General features: G+C 39.7%; 2 protein-coding genes across 4 annotated transcripts in view; one reads left to right on the top strand and one right to left on the bottom strand.

The window, feature by feature from the left end:
* The window catches only part of ebf1a (EBF transcription factor 1a), a 64198-nt gene extending 59743 nt beyond the window's left edge, over positions 1 to 4455 (bottom strand). The window contains exons 1-4 of the mRNA XM_017433027.3: positions 3285 to 4455; positions 2244 to 2400; positions 1259 to 1322; positions 607 to 663 (exon numbers count right to left, since the gene is read on the bottom strand). Coding sequence (XP_017288516.1) covers positions 607 to 663; positions 1259 to 1322; positions 2244 to 2400; positions 3285 to 3418 — 412 coding nt within the window. The 5' untranslated portion in view covers positions 3419 to 4455. The remainder of the gene's footprint in view (positions 1 to 606; positions 664 to 1258; positions 1323 to 2243; positions 2401 to 3284) is intronic.
* Positions 4456 to 6219: 1764 nt separating this feature from the next.
* Positions 6220 to 15545, top strand: LOC108245801 (vascular cell adhesion protein 1). 3 transcript variants are annotated; one of them, XM_017433003.2, is made up of 8 exons: positions 6220 to 8240; positions 9042 to 9137; positions 10491 to 10874; positions 13498 to 13803; positions 13880 to 14140; positions 14338 to 14425; positions 14515 to 14545; positions 15353 to 15545. In XM_017433003.2, exons 2-8 carry the CDS (start codon positions 9050 to 9052, stop codon positions 15362 to 15364), a joined length of 1170 nt encoding a protein of 389 aa, XP_017288492.1. In that variant the 5' UTR covers positions 6220 to 8240; positions 9042 to 9049; the 3' UTR covers positions 15365 to 15545. The 3 variants fall into 3 exon arrangements, with proteins under 3 accessions (XP_017288492.1, XP_024865561.1, XP_037833324.1); XM_025009793.2 differs by lacking the exon at positions 6220 to 8240 and adding an exon at positions 8601 to 8751; XM_037977396.1 differs by lacking the exon at positions 6220 to 8240 and adding an exon at positions 8613 to 8630.
* The last annotated feature ends 1163 nt before the right edge of the window (positions 15546 to 16708 follow it).

Genomic DNA, 16708 nt, shown 5'->3' with positions numbered 1-16708 from the left:
GGGGGGTGGGGGTGCGGGGGGGACTTCTACTTTCTTCATTTTCTAATTCTCAAAGAATTCCCTCAGAGTGCGCCGGTGAACATGTGCGGCTCTGTATTTCCTTTGTGTGATTGAATTGGCCACAACACACTCCGGCATAGTTTGTTCTGTTTCACATTGAGGAAATGAGGGTCAAGGTCCTCAAAGAGTGAGCTGGCATGCATCACTGTCTCTGTCTCGAACACACAAATGCTCCTGCACCTCACCCAGATATTCACACACAGATATATGCACTCTCTCTTTCTCTCTCTCTCACACACAGACATTTTTATACATAAATTGCCCCCTAACACACACACACACACACACACACATACAGAGCTTAGAGGCTGCTGTGCAGAGGGGGGAGCATGAGGACACATGTCCTCTACTTTTCTGGGCCTCTGTAAGTGTGCTCCACAGGTAAGACAGGTCGTTTATCAAGCCGGCTGCGCTGGGATGAAGTTGAGGGTCTCAGACAGAGGCATGTGGCGGGGCAGGAGGGGGAAGTTAGATTCAGGGGGGAAGGAAATCGGCGGGACAAACAAACTGAAGACCCGAGTGTTTTTTTTTAATGAGAATCTCTTACCTGTTTAGTCATGGAGTCGATGAGGCGAACGTACAGGTCCTGCTCTGTTCGGATCCCTGCAGAGACAGAAACACTGATTCACATTACTTCTGTGGGAAAACTCAACCCATGTGTGTGTGAGTTTGTGTGTGTGTGTAGGGGGGAATTCAGATCACACCATATATTCATTCTGATCCCCTCATCCGAGGCTCCTGAAGATAACAGAGTCATTATTAACTTTCAGTTTTAGCTGCATGCTGTCAGGTTGGCTGAAACTTTAGATTTTTATCTTAACATTAGGGTTTTTCTTTTGTTTTGTGACCAGATTATAATTAACATTTTCATTTATTTCTTAAATGAGAAAAATGTACTTAGCTTATTGCTGTTTATTACCTCAAAATCATTTGAGGAACTAAGTCATAAATAAATAGTCAAAACAACAACAAAAGAAAAGAACAAAATTATATATATATATATATATATATATATATATAGGTGTAAATAATTTAAAATAAAACATTTGGCAAATTGTTGAAAACTATAATGAAGAGGAACTGAGTTTTAGTTTTTCCTCTCTGGTTTTCTTTCAGTCTCTGTTTATTTGTCATTTTCCCATAAAAAAGATCATTTTAAAAATAAGAAAAAATATACAGATAAAAGCCCAACACTGACCGTTACTGTAGAGGAGCTGAAGTCTGTAATGAATCCCATTGTTGGTCTTTTCTCCCGTCGTTTCCTGGGAAAATTAAACCGAACAGAGTCGATCAGAGCGAACAAACAAATCACCTCCTCCTGGGACCTTTTCGCCGCGGCTGCAGCGCCTCATGTTTTATTTTAGATAAATATGTATATACAAAAGAAGAAGTGTCAAAGTGGAATTTAATTCAAACGATTTCACTTTATTTCTGCTGTCCATAGAGCCGAAGGAAGGAAAACTTACAAAAAAAAAAAAAAAAAAGATTTAACTTTGGTAAGACTATAATTTATTATCTGGGGAAAAAATAAACCTAAATTCATCTCTTTTGTTGCTCTAACAAAATCACTTGAACATATTTTTGATTCACATTGTTCTGCACTGATTTAAATGTGTCTTTATAAAATTAAACAAACAAAAACCCTAATTAAAAATGGACTTCTTTTAGAATAAATCTCAGCGCACCAACAGAATTTGTTCTCACTCGCTCACCTAAAGAGTTATTTAAAAAAAAAACTAAAATAACCAAGAAACGTTACTAAACAGAACACAACACAAACGAGAATACAATTTAAACCCGTAAACAGATTAATATTTTATTATGTCAACCAAAAAAAAAAAACTATTTTCAGTTTTAAATAAAAAAAAAAAATAAAACATGTCGACTGATAATTGGAATAAGTTCCAGTTAGATTTAGGAACAAAAACTGGGAATAAAAATGATAATTGGTTAAATAAAAGCTCAATGTGTAAATAATTATTTATCATCAAAAAGAAAATGTAAATATCAATAGTGATATCCCGTCAGGGCTAATGGATTGGATTTAAACACACATTTAATCATTTATCAGTTGGACTTTAGGAACTTTTTGTGGCAAACATCAGGCGATGCTCCGCTCAGGTCTTAAAATCATCTCTTTATTTCTATATCATTATTATTATTTTGAAAGGAACTAAACTCACTTTTTCCTTCTCCACAAAGTCAACAAAGGTGGTCCTCTCTATCTCCACGGGCTGACCCTGTCGGTCGTAGAGCGCCAGGACGAAGTGGAAGAAGTTGGACTTGCGCAGGTTGGAGGGCGGCTGCTTCTCGAAGTGCGCCCGAGCGAGACCCACTCCGCTGCGGACAACAAGCACAGACAGCCGGCTGCAGCCTCAACCACGGCGACGACATTCAAGGCAAAAAAAAAGCAATCCGTTCAGTCAAAGAAAAAAAAAAAAAGTGCAGCAAATTCCACAAATATTAATTTAAAAGCGTCTACTCCTCAGCCTGGCTCCGAACCGGAATGGCAGAAACGTGCGCGCAGAGGAGTAAAAAAGCAGCGGCGCACTCATTTGACTTTTTAAATCAATTAAAACTGAACGAAATGGTGTAATGTGTTCAATTAGAGGGGATGTTAAATAAACTATTTTATCATTCGGACAGGTCAGTGTGATATAGGGTTTGGTTCCTGTTCGTTTTTTCTTTTTTATTTAATTTCAAACTTTTATAACTTCATGAAAACTGGCAAAAAAGAGAAAAACTGCTTGTGTTTTATTTCGCAAAGAAAATTCAATGCGTGCATTTTTGTTTTCCTTTTTAAAAAAGGAGTTAACTCTGTTTTATCGGAACCAAAACCAAAACTTAATAATAATAATAAAAAAAAGCTTGAAACTCACAGCCGAGTTTGTGACTTTTACACCAAAGTTGCGCGCAAAACAAAGAAACAAACAAACTAAAAATGTAAACTCTCCGAAAAATCTGTTAAAATTCTGGTACGAATCGAGTCGGGTTTGATCTAATTGCCACGCGGGACCAGAGGTCACACTCCCACCCCCCTCCCTCCTCTTCCTCTCTCCCCCTTTTCCCTTAGTGGACGCTACAACATCATTAGTTTCACATAAAAGTCATTTACATGTGGCGGCAGTGAGTGAGTAATAATCACTTTAGGTGGAACTAATTTNATCCACCCCCACCCTCTCCACAGCGGTGTCAGCGCAGCACCGAGGCCGCCTCAGGCTCACCTCTGGGCGGCTGTGTTGGCGTCCAGCACCCCGGCGCCCTGCATCCATGTCCGAACCGCGTTCATCCCGGCCACCATGGGCTCCTCTTTCATACTACTCCCGCTCCTCTGGATGCTCTCGTGGATGCCAAACATCAAAACGCACCTTCAGCGCTGCCGTCTCTCTCTCTCTCTCTCTCTCTCTCTCTCTCGCTCTCTCTCACTCTATCCTCCTCTCCTTCCTTGGCTCCCTCCTTTTTTTTCTCTTCTCCTCCTTGCTCTGCTCCCCTCCTCTCTCGCGTCTCTTTGATAGCGCTGTCACAGGAGCAAAGTGGCGTGGTCTTATTCACTCGGCGTTCAGACGCGCGCGTTTTCTCCTCAAAGTAAACAAAAGATGCGACATGTGGATGAGAGGGGAGGAGGAGGGGAGGGGGGCGGCGGGTTGCTGTCAGCATCCAGAGGTGAGCTGCTCCTCGTGTCAGCGACTCCGCGGCGGAGAGCAGAGGAGCTGCGAGGGAGAAGAAGAAGAGGAAGAAGAGGAGCAGCGGCAGCTTGAGAGCGATGAAAGCGGGGAGCGCGGGGATGAGACGGTCCGCCCGGATCAAGGCGCAGCTGAGCGACAAAACACGAGCAAAAAAACAACAACAAGAAAAATGTCAGTTGTCTTTTTTTCCTTTCTTTTTTGTGTTTTTTCCTCCCGCTCTGCAAACCAAACAGAAGAAAAGCCTAGAGGAAGAAACAGGTTTCCAAGTCTTTCTCCTGATGGAGATTTAAAAGAAAGCGCAAAGAGTAACCCAGGAGGGGGGCGTGGGGGGGTGGAGTGGAGTCCTGCCAGTCTGTGCGCGCCGCGCCGCGCTGCGCTCCTCTTCAGCTCCGCGCTCCGCTGATCTGCGCTCCTCTCGCTTCCTCCCCTGAGGAATCACTCCGGACCATCTCTGGGATGCCAAACAGGAGAAAACTACAAGTAGGTGAGGGGGCGTGGCCTCCAGAGCGGAGAACAGGAACGCCCCCCCCCACACACACACACATCTCTACACCCCCACCCCCTCCCTTCCAAACCCAGTTAATGACACGGACAATCGACGAACCCGAGAGCAGCACCGCCCGCCGCCAAGTCCCCGCCTCGTGGGTGCCACTCAAACTTGAAGCCGCGCTCGCGGAGGTGCGTGAGTTTGCAATTAATGCGGCTCTTTTTTATTTATTTATTTATTTTTCCTCAGGACAATCAAGGATGAACTTATCAGTCTAATCCGTACGTTTTTTTTTGGCGCGCAGAGACTAAAGTTGAGGAGAAGAACCTGCAAACCAAACCCAAACGGGGACAAGAATCAGAACTCTGCCTCAGAAAACGTTTTTGTTTGTTTGTTTGCTTGCTTATTCATTCTTGTTTTAAATCAAGCGAAATATGCAAAGAACTAAACAAAAAATAACAACAAATGCTTCTCAGGAAACCTGTGTGCAGATTTCCTTCTGCTTACTTAAATGTGTAAATATGTCAAATTATGGAAGATCAACGACTCAAACAAGCACTGTGAGAGTCTGCCTTATGCATGCGCGCGTGCTTTGAACAAACATGACTGAAAAAGAATGTTTTATAGTAACTTTTGTGTTTTATTTTCTCCTAAGAGCCGTGCTTCTCAGTCCAACCGCTTCCTGGGAGTATCATCTCTGACAGATTATGGGTTTAAGAAAGTTTCAAGAAGCCTGGCAGCCGCTGAGCACCACCACCCTCCTTTTTTTTTCTTTTCTTGATTTTGAAACGAGCCCTGATTAGTTGCATTGCGCAAATCTAACTGGACCAAGAGCTGAATCCAACATAAATACGAGGATTACGCTGCTAAACTGTGCGGCGTCCCGGTGTCCAAGAACAGGAAAAAAAGACAAGATGAGCAGAAGCTCAAAAAAACAAGTAAAGCAAACAAGAAAAATGTGTTGCAGAGGAGAATTTGCATCGCTTGCTCACGAAGGCGTGAAACCTGGTGGCTCTCACGCAGGGAAATGTGTGCAGAAAGCGCAGCGTGTTCTGTTTATCACCGCTGCTGGCTGTTCAGAGCCGCTGTAAAATTTTGCAATCATGTTTAGTTCATTATATTAAAATGGAAACAAACGAGTGGGTTTTAATCAGAAACCCCAAATAAATAAAACAAAACATTGCTGGAACAATTCGGGGATTTAAAATCTCTGCAAAAAAGGTCATTTTTGCGCACTTTTTAAAGTTGCTTTAAATCTCAAATCTCTTTTGCTTTCATGTTTTTTTTAGAACAACTATATTGCATTTCCTTAAAGCCTTGCGTGCATGCTTAGAGTGCGGAGCCACTAAAGTGAGTCTTTACTCTGATAAGAGCCATAAACGGTCAAGGTTGTGGGCACCAAAGCGCAGCAATCATCCCATCATTGTTTGGAGCTGTTTATTTATGTCTCCTGCTGTGGGAGGAGAAATGTGAGCACCCTGCCATTACACGATACAATAAATAGTGATAAATAATAGCGACGGGAGATAAAATGTCACTCTCACACACACAGCTACACCCACACACAGACACATACACACGCGCGCGCGCGCACGTCCGGAGCGATCCTTCAGCACATTTGTTTGATTGCGCCCAGGATCTGTCTGCCTGCCTGGGTCCATGCAGGCCAGCAGCGCGAACATCGCAGGCCTCTGGGGTGGCTTATATTTATAACACGCACACACACACATACACACACACACTGTTAGCCCAAATATCAGTGTCTCAGTATCCAAAAGCGGAGATGCTCCAGCCATGTTAATGCTGTGATTTACTAACTCCAAAGCAGCCGGACGCAACGTTTGCAAAATATATATGAGACCATTAGAGCCAGGCTGGAATCCACTCACACACACACACACACACACACACACACACACACACACACACACACACACACACACACACACACACACTGTTTAATCGATGCAAAGGTTTGTGTGTGTGTGCGTGAGGGGGGTGGGGGGGAATGAGAGTCATGTTCAAGTGTCCACATATGGGGAGGTTATTAAAAATCCCTTAGATATTTTAAGGAAACTCGTGAGAAAGGAGCTGCCTCCTGCACAGCCAGATGTTGCCGTAAATCAAAAAGGTTGGGCTTGATGATAATAATGGTTCGATCGAATTGAAGCCTCGTAAAAATAAATAAATAAATAAAAATAAATTAAAAAAAGCAACAACTTGTATAAAAAAAAACAAAAAACAAAAAAACAGGCATATGCTTATGAGAACAGACCTTATGCCCGACAATATGCTGCTGAGAAACTGCGTTCAGAATTTCAATCCGGAGCTGAACTTGCTCCGTGTCAGCAGGAAACACACACTGACATAATGTTATGTTGTGTTTCAGGGTTTATGTGTTATGTTTTTGCTGCTAAACAGAGAGGAAACGCGTGTTTTGTGATTGCAGCCTTACAGCTACAATTATAGGTTAGGGAAGAGAAATATTACTGGAATGAAATGATAATTTAACCTCCTTTAGGGCCAAAATCATTTCTCACTTCACACCGAGCGCTCAGATTTACACCCAGGTGGTCCAATGCTGCCATCTAGCGAGAAAATACAGACATTACACTACTGAGTGACTGAAAGCCAGTTGATCCTACAGATGCACCACATAAATGCCACTAAAAAGGTTATGTATGTTGAAGTACATGCAGCTCTGTCCAAAATGGCTATCACTGTGTCTCTCACTTGAGAAACAAATGGGGGGACAATGAAATCAGAGACTAGATTCGGGAGAACAAGTTGAGATGCAACATTTAATTCAAAAACATTAGAAATAAATTCCAACATGCTTTATCATAAGACAAAAAAACAAACAGCATCTAATAACTATTGCACCATTCTGGAAAGACAGCATGTTTGGAAGGAGCCAATCAGGTGAAAACACCGATGCAGATTAAACATTGTATTTGAGAGTAACATATACAGGTATACCTGTATGTATTACTATATACCGGAGGTCACTGGGATTCAGAATGTGTGCAACAAATTTCAGAGATGTTGGGACATGGATGGGACAAGGCCTCTGGTAGAAGACCTGAGGTTGGAGTGAATGTGGGCTCAGAGTTGATTTATTTTTTTGCTAGAACATGTAATAAAGCCTGGTACGTCATGTGCATGTGGGTTCCCACAAAGGGCACAAGACTGGATTGTGAAGTAACTTGTTACCCTGTACTCACAGGGTTTGTACCTGGTAAGTACTGGGCTGCATCATGCATCGCAAAGAGTTTAAGTTTTAGCAAAGAAAAGTTTTGAACCGTGAGTGGCAGAAACTTCTAGGGGCCACATATATAAAACTTTATGTCTACAGTGACTGTGCAGGAGGCAAGTTAAAAAGACTCTTCACTTCCAGGTCTGTGGAGAAAATTCAAGAGTTTGAGGGGAGTTTGGGTGTTCCCACTCTGCATTCGGAGGGGATTTAAAAAAAAACAACAAGTTTTAAAGCAATAAAAAAACTAAGCAAAAACTATATTGCCTCCATTTTGATGTTTAATTTGTACATTTAGTTAAAATAATTGAGGAAGTATACAAAGTTTGCTCATTGTCTGGACAGTTAAGCAGCTCAAACATGATAGCTACGACTACGTTTGACAGTGGGGAAGTTTAGTTTCCTCTTGTTGTGAATTTGAATTTTCTTTCTTGACTGTTCATTGATATGCAGACTTTTCTTTTACTTTGACACTGAGAAATGAACCATGATCACACAGATTATTACAGAGCACTGCAAAGACTTTAATCAACCAGACACTAAAAAAACCTCACAAAACCTCTCCGACTGAAACGCTTTCTACACATCAGATGTGGGAATATTACATCTGTGTCATTATGTTAAAAATCATCTTTTATCAGATTTGATCAGGATACCTCGAAGGTGGTTTTCTTTCTTGCGCAGAACAAGACGAAGACTTTGTGAACATCATAACAAATACCAATTTGTTCCTGTTTCATCTGCAGGTTATTTGGTAAGTTAATGCCACTGAACTGTATAATTAATCATGCTCAAATAAAACTTTCTCTTAATTCAGCAGAAAATACCTCCTGTATTTCTTATTAAGGTTCTTATTAAAGTAAAGACATTAAATCTTCCTGTTCATGTTGATTTTATATTGTGATTCATTTTAAAGGGAAGCTCTACCTATGTTAACGTTTAACTCATTAAAGTCTGGTTGTGCGTACCAAGTCCTTGGTTTAAATGTTGCATGTTTTGCATATGATCTTACTGTGGTTCGCTTTTCGAAAGAACATCAAACCACAGTGTTTAAGAAAAGATTAGGTTTTTACACCAAGCTGTCAAGCAGCTGACTTCCTTTTTCACAGAAGGAAGGAAAGACGAGGACGACTTGAACCAAAAAGTCAGCTTTTACACTACATCTGGTTATCATCAAATATGTTTTTTTTCTTCTGATCTGCTGCAAATCAGCTGGAAATAATCTCATAAAAACATTGTTTATTTCTATTTTAGGAGCAAGTTTGGTAAGAAAAATGTGATTTTATGTTTCCGTTTTAAAGCAAAGTGGTTTATTTTTTTCTTCTTTATTATTTTCTCAGCTCAAACATGTATTGACCTGTGGTTTCATCTGAGGTTTACTTTAAAAACAAAATTTCCCCCTTTGTTTCACTGTTGGGGATAAAAACCAATCCCTGCAGATATTCTTTATTTCTGCTTCTGACACTATTATCTTGTTCTACATTTATTCTGTAAAAAAGAAAAAATGCTTAATGCAGCTTTCATAAAAACAGCAACATTTTCGTTTTGTTTTCAGGTGAAGAGATGAAGCTGCAACGTCAGAGTCCGATGGCAGCTCTGCCTGTAAATGTGGCGACAGTGATCGTGTTTCTGGGTGCCTTCTTTCTTTCAGGTGAGGCGTTTGTTCACTCACTTTCATTCGGAGACACCACATGAATAATTTTCCAAAATGTTTGATTATTTAAATGAAGCAGCATCATGCAGTTAAACTGTAATTTGTTTTATATTTTATAGTTTCTTTGTGAAACTTTCCTCCATGTTATGTAAACTTCTCACAGAGTCATTTTTTGTTGTAACAATATGTTTTTTTTTTTTTCGGCTGTTCCCCCTTCAGGGGTCACCGCAGCGAGCATCCTCCTCCATCTAACTCTGTCTTCTGTGTCCTCTGTCCTCCCTCCAACTACCTCCATGTCCTCTCTAACTGCATCCATATATCTCCTCTTTGGCCTCACTTCTTGGCAGTAAATCTTGTACTGTTGGAAAGCCTGTTTATTTCCCCTTAAATGGTGCCACATTTGCAAGGAAAACACATTTATAGGTGGCAGGGTAGAGTTTGTGGGTTGCACCCATTAAAAACTTGCCAATTTTTTTCTGCCAGTGCCAAACAGCTTATTCTTCTACTGCTTCTTGTCTGGTGTTGTTTGGATTAAATGATTGACATCTTAAGAAACAAGACATATCAACAATTAAGCATTTTATTCATTTAACAAATAATGGTCTCAGTAGCATGTGGAGGAACCATACACAGCCACAACAGCCTGGCACCTCCTACTTATGCTGCTCAGTAGCTCAGTACACACTGCTGAGGGACAGCATCCCAGTCTTCAACCAGGATTTATTATAAGTCAGCCAATGTGGTTGGTCCCTCAGGAAAAAAACAAAAACAAAAAACAGCACACTCAAACAAATCAACAGGTGTTCAGTGATGTCATGACTGCAGGCAGGCCATTCCATCCTCTCTACTGCCAAATTCTGGAGTAGTCTCTGATAAACCCTGCTCTGTGGGGGCGAATGTTGTCCTCTCAGAGGATAGAGTTCGGTCCCAGTCTATAGAGATTGCTATGGGATTGCCACTGGTAGCAGAATCTCATCTCATGGGATGGCCACTCCACAGCACTGCTATCTGACCCCCGTTATGTAGATTTTGGCCTTTAATTTGAAGACGGCGCTAGGGCTTACTCCAAATAATGTTGGGACTTGTTTTTGCAGAACACCAGCTTGAAGTTGCTCTGTAGGCTGGGCCCTATCCAGATTGATCAAATGTGGCATGCTTAGAGCGGACACCAACAGACCAGTGTAGTGGGGTCCAGGCTCGAATGTCGCACCATTTAAGACAAAATAAACAGGCTTCCCAGTGGTATGAAATTTATTGCCAAGAAGCATTGTCACAACAAAGAAATATTTGACCAAACGTAAATTTCCTTGCTTTCTGTGGTATGTTTACATCATTAGTTTGTCTTCACAGGAGTTTTGGCTTATTGTGGAAATTTGAAGTCAGGCCTCTCCATTACGGCACCAAAGAAGATTGAAGCACTGAGTGGATCTTGCTTGCAAATCCCATGTAGCTATGAAGAAACTCACACAGCGCTAAATACCAAGGGGACGATCTTTGGAGTTTGGCTGAAAAATACTACATATTTTCACCATCATCCAAACTGTGTTATTTTCAACAGCAGCAAATCAGTCAACACCTACCCAATGGACATTATTGGAAATCTGAGTCAGAAAAACTGCACCACTCTGTTTCCTAATTTAAACACAAGTCAAAATGGCAAATACTTCTTCAGAATCGAAATAGGGAAAGTCCGGGTAACTGCTTGTGATCATCCCATTGAAATAACAGTTCAAGGTAAGAATGTTTTTCATTTATATATATATATATATATATATATATATATATATATATATATATATATATATAGGTATGATTTGGCACATCTACTGTATCAGTTTTCACAAACATTTCACACTATTATCCCCTTTCAAGGAAGAACCCCCACCTCAGCGCAGTGTCCCACTGGACTGTGATTGTTGGAAACTAATTAGCAACTCAAAATGTGAGGGAATAGAAGCTTATTTTCAGTTGCTGTTTCACAGACTTGTGAATGTTGTTCTCCGACTAGTTACAACTCCAACAAGGCAACAAGGTCAAGGTTGACTTGAATTGTAAAATAAAACAAAAAAAATCTATATTAGTGTTTACATTGTTTTCCTTTTCTTCTAGTAACTTGTATCAAGAAAAAGAAAAAAAAGAGAACTAGTTTTTGTGACATTTTATCACTAGATTGCCCTTTTAAAGATAAAAAGCAACAACAATCAACTAGAAACTGCTTAAGTCATTAAGTCAACCAGGACATGTTAATCCAAAAATCTTAGAGGAAAGCAACTGAACTCAGTTTATCTCTTGAAGACATTTTCTCTTTCATGTGAAATGATTCTTCAGTTCTGATGATGGGATTGGGGTTTCAGATTCATGAGTTCTTCTTGGAACAGTCACTCTAGAATAGAGCTGTATGAGTCATTGCGGGGAACACAGTTCAGTGCTGACTTGTAAATTGAGGAAACTGGACAACTTCTTTTTAGATGCATGGCACAACACAGCCGAGCTAACTCTTCAGGTCAACATTCAGTGGTGCGCCTACATCTTAACAATAATTTTGAGGACAGTAGCATGCACATTTTAGACAGAAAAGACACATGGTTTGAGAGAAGGGTGAAGGAAGTCATCTTGCATGTAAAAAAGGACAAAACCAGCAGTACATAGATGAGGTGGCCTCAAATTTCACCTTGATTATACCTACAATGCAGCCTCAGCTCTTCTGCCCAGACAGTTCAAACTTTTCAAACTTTGGAACGTGTGCCAGCAACATCTCACTTAAACAACTCTTGAGAGACAGCGACCCATACAAGTCCCAGGATGGACAGGTGTGTGAGGCACTTGTGATTTCAAAAAAACCCCAACACTGCGATTGTCCCAACAATAACTTACAAACCTGAAACTCCCAACCATGATCAAACTACAACTGCATGGGAGATTAAGCGTTTTTCAAGAGATAAGAAAAGGAGTCCAGCAGACTTCTTCTAAACTCTTTTGATGATGTTGCAATTTTTTTTTTGCCTTTAATGTCACCACTTGATGGCAGTGTTGCATTGTTTGCACAGTGGTTTCAGAACTGAACATTCATTAAACCACAGACAGATAAGAAGGGTGACCAACAGTGTTGATTTATGTAAAAACACAAAAAACAAACAACAGAAAAGTGGATATACAAGGTTTTTGCTCAACAGTGTAATATATTGCTTATGGCTCTAAGAAAAAGATCCTTTCTGAAATTTATAAGTCATACAGTCTTAGGTGTTTTAGTACTAATTTAAAGTATTTTTCTTTTTACATATCTTATCAGGTTTTTACTGCCATACAACAAAAGATTGCTTATTGTACTTGTACACCTCAATCAAGGCAAGGGCTAAGTACCTGGATGTGTCCATCCTTTCCTCAGCTGATGTTGTGGTGTGCTACGTTCCCCCTAGAAATCTGTTCACTCCAGCCACAGTAGTCTATAACAAATTTCCAGCCATCAGTATGTGTTTCCCCAGCTAAAATGTGGAAATTTTCATATATAGAGAAAAAAAAGTGTGTTTCTTTTCCTGCTAAACATAGTGCAAACAGTTTTTAATGATAGTATTCAGCCGTTGGGATGTGTTTCTTCTGCTAAAAGGTTGAAGATCTTAACATATTTTCATTAAAAGACCATTATTTAAAAAAAAGAAAACATATGTAGTTAAGGGATAAAACAGGGCAGAGCTGGGAAGCACAGCTTGACACTAACAAACACTTTCCCTTCTATTTATAAAATTCTCCCTCTCCGCTCATTATCACTTCTTTTCAAGTCATGTGATGGTGGATGAACCAGTGAAGAGCGCACCCACTCTTTCTCACACTGTTGTGAGAAAGAGTGTTGTTGTTCAAACTCCAAAGGGTTCACCTATGACCTTGACATTTGACAGTTGCAGAGTTAGAGCAAAGGATTGTCCATAGATGGACACACAGATAGACAAATGGATGGACAGATGAATAGATGGACAGACAGACAGATGGATGGACAGACGAACAGCACCGTACCATACTATGACCTGTCCTCTGACTGGCTTATAAAAATCAGACATGGCAATCTGTCCTCTCACTTTTTACTATAATGAACCTCTCTTCTTTGATTTACTAGACTTGCATATATTTTCAGTATTTTGTCCCTTTAGTCCTACCTCAGGACTATCGTCAATCACTTTTAAGTCGTAACATATTTTCTCAAGTGTTTCATTTTAGCCCAAGCAGTATCAGTGGTTTCATCATTTGACTTCTTGTTAACAAAATAAAATTAACCTAAGTAAACCTGATTACCTTTTCAGTAAATATACTCAATATCCTGTAAATGTATTTTACTTTACACGCTGTGTCTGATGTGAAATCCCAGATTCTGCTTGGAGACCCAAAATTGAAATCTCAGGTGATCTGAAGGACAACGAGTCTGTCACCATAACCTGCTCAGCTCTGACTCCGTGTCCATTCTCCCCTCCTGAGCTGACCTGGAATCTCCAACAGGACTCTCAGCGACAGACAGAGAAAAACATAAATGGAACCTTCACAACTAAAATCCAGGAGACCTTCACTCTGTCAGATGCACACGATGGATACAACATCATCTGCTCTGTCAAATATCCTGTTAATGAAGGAAAGGATCTCAAGGCAGCAGAGGCAGAAGTGACTCTCGATGTTTCGTGTAAGTGATCCTGTCAACACGTCACGGTTCAGCTGTTTCTGCCTAATGAAGACAACGTGTGTCCCATCTTCCTCAGACGCTCCTAAAGACACCTCAGCATCCATCAGTCCACCAGGTTTGGCATCAGCAGGTAGCTGGGTGAACCTGACTTGCTCCAGCAGGGCCAAGCCTCCCATCAGCAGCTTCAGCTGGTTCAAGACCAGCAAACGTGGAGCCATAAAATTAGCCGAAGGAGACTTTTACAGCTTTAACCTCACAGAGGGAGGAGAGTATTACTGCGTGGCCACAAATGACCTAGGAAAAGGGACATCATCAGTGATCCTTCTGAGAACTGAAGGTAAATTTTTACCTACCTCATGTTTGTTGTTCCACATTTCATTGACTTTATTGCTTCAGATTGTGGTTTACAATATGAAATTTTATTCAAGTGACCGCTTTAGACTCATCTGCAAACAGCAGTTATGAGACTTTTTGAAGATTTAGACCCAAAACATTTTTCATTCAAGAAAAGGTGAGTGTGCCGTTTCCTTACAGGCGATCAAGTGTTTGGGATCAGTGTCTACGTTGTGGTGAAAATCCTGGGAATTGTAATGCTCTGCACTACCGTCATCATCGTCGAGTGGTGAGATACACTTTTCTGGGAACTGAGGCATCAAATTTGTTACTTTTAAATATTTATTCAGTGAGCATCAATCTCACCTTTCCTTTCAGCTGGTTTAGATTCTCCAACAAACCAGAGAAGGTAAGCTGTCCATACTTCAAAGCTTAAATAATATTAGAAAATGAATCTCTGCTGGTTGTTCCTGTTTAGATACTAACTAATGTCAGCACTGCATCAAAGCTAGCTGCTGCAGCAGGTTAGAAAGTCATTGTTTCTAAAGAAAAGCAATAACTTGAGAGATTGTTTACGAACTGATTGATTAGTGGATCCAGTTTCTAAGGTTGCCCTAAAAAAATAAATAAATAAATTAAAAAAAAATCTCTCCTGGCTTCATGACTTGTGATAAACTTTTCCAAGCAGCTGTGAAACACAAGCAAAGAAGTATTTAAATAAATAAATAAATACAAGTTCAAGCAGCCTTGTCTCCAGGTTGTAGAGTCTCCAAAATGTCTTGGAAGACAAACAAACAAAATTTCCTTTGGATTTTTGTAACAATTAGGAATTTATATTTCATGTCATTAAACAAGAAAAAAATAATAATTTTGAGCAGTCTTCAAAAATAAGCCTCTCCAAGAAACAAACAAAACCAATTTTTGTCTTTGTTGCCTTTCAGTACAAAGGCAGATTCTGAGGAAAAACTTGTGTCACCGTGGCCCTAACCCTCCTCCATAATTCAGAGCTACTTGGAGAAAAAACTTAAATTAAAATATAAAATATTTCACAAGTCCTAAAATAAACAGATAATGTACTTTTATATAGATTAGCTATTTTCCCACACATCTGGGGATCAAAAAAGGGCACTTTAGTAAGTTTATATACATACATGCATATGAAAAAATTGTTTTTATCTGCTAATAGGTCATTAAGTCATTCTTTTTTGCCTTTCAGGGCAGAGGCTAACTTCTCTCTTTCATTTCTGGACAAGACGTTCGGGAACACAGTTCATTTCTCAGTGACTGCAAAACTTTTTTTTTTAAATTTTTTTTTTAACATTTGTAACTGTAAAGTATGTAAAAGCCATTGTAACATTCTTCATGTTATTAAAGTGATGCTTCCACTCACACATAGTTGGTATTAAACACAGTGTACACGATGTCAGTGTTTTTTCATGTTGTATCGTGTTAAGGAGTGACATCCTGCCCTCTTTTTTTCTCCTGACCCAAACCTTGCTGTAAGCAGTCAGACAGAAATGATAAAAAACCCACAAGTTTGATCCTGAAAATGTTTGCATATTGTTATTGATTAAGGTACTAATTATTTCATGTCATTACCTAATTATTATGCCATTAAATACTCAATAACTCCTCTTTTAGTTTCACAAATGTAAAGAGTTTTAGGTTTTGCTTTAATGTTTTGTGTTATTATTTTTCTTTTTTTTAACAGCACAGTTTTGTAGATTCTGATTTCTCCTGTTCTATAGTTTTAGTCTGTGACCTATGTTAGCTTACATAGTCTTTTATTTTGGTAGCTCCTGTTGCTTTGTTCACCTGTTCTGTCACACCTGCAGGTGAGTTTGCTGATTGCTCTTCGCTGTTGCTCATCTAAAGTTTTCATCCAGCTCAGATTTCTTTATTTTTCAGATCCTTTAGGCCATCAGCCATCCTTTAAATCGTTTTTTGTCATGTTGAGTCTAGTTTATCCTTTCTGTGTTCTCAAATGAAATTTTCCTTCATAAAAGTTTGTCTGGTCTCCATCACCTGCCTGCCTTCTGAATTAATTTCAATCAACTTCTTTGCCATGAATTGTGACAACAGCAAGCCTATGTTTTCCTTAAAACTCCACAACTTTACAATAAATCAGTGCACTTAAAAAAAAATGACATTTAAAACAAACAAACAAACGAAAAACACTACTTGATGCATTATTAGAGTTATTAAATTTACATACATATTGATTCAACTCAAAAGTCATCTCTGCACTTTCAAAAGTAAATAAAAAACCAAAATAAAAATTAGGGCCATAGAGATTATAATAGTCCTGTGGCGTTTCCAGTTAAACACCATAGGGTGGGTGATGTGTCAGATGGTACACTCCACCTGCGAGCAGGGGCGGCTGCAGATATTTTTTTCTGCAGGTGCTAAGGGGGTGCTAGGCATTTTATTGAGGGTGCTAATGAAGGATTATTTGTTCTTACAGTTCTCAACACACACAGACGCAAGCACAAACATATATAATCATATATATATGGTATATAAATGAAGAACAGAATGAAATATACATATGTATCTGTGATAGGCCGATATC

This window comes from Kryptolebias marmoratus, linkage group LG9 (assembly GCF_001649575.2).
Source record: "Kryptolebias marmoratus isolate JLee-2015 linkage group LG9, ASM164957v2, whole genome shotgun sequence".
Taxonomy (NCBI): domain Eukaryota; kingdom Metazoa; phylum Chordata; class Actinopteri; order Cyprinodontiformes; family Rivulidae; genus Kryptolebias; species Kryptolebias marmoratus.
Note: the sequence above shows the minus strand (reverse complement) of the source record. Positions and strands in the feature narration are given on the sequence as shown.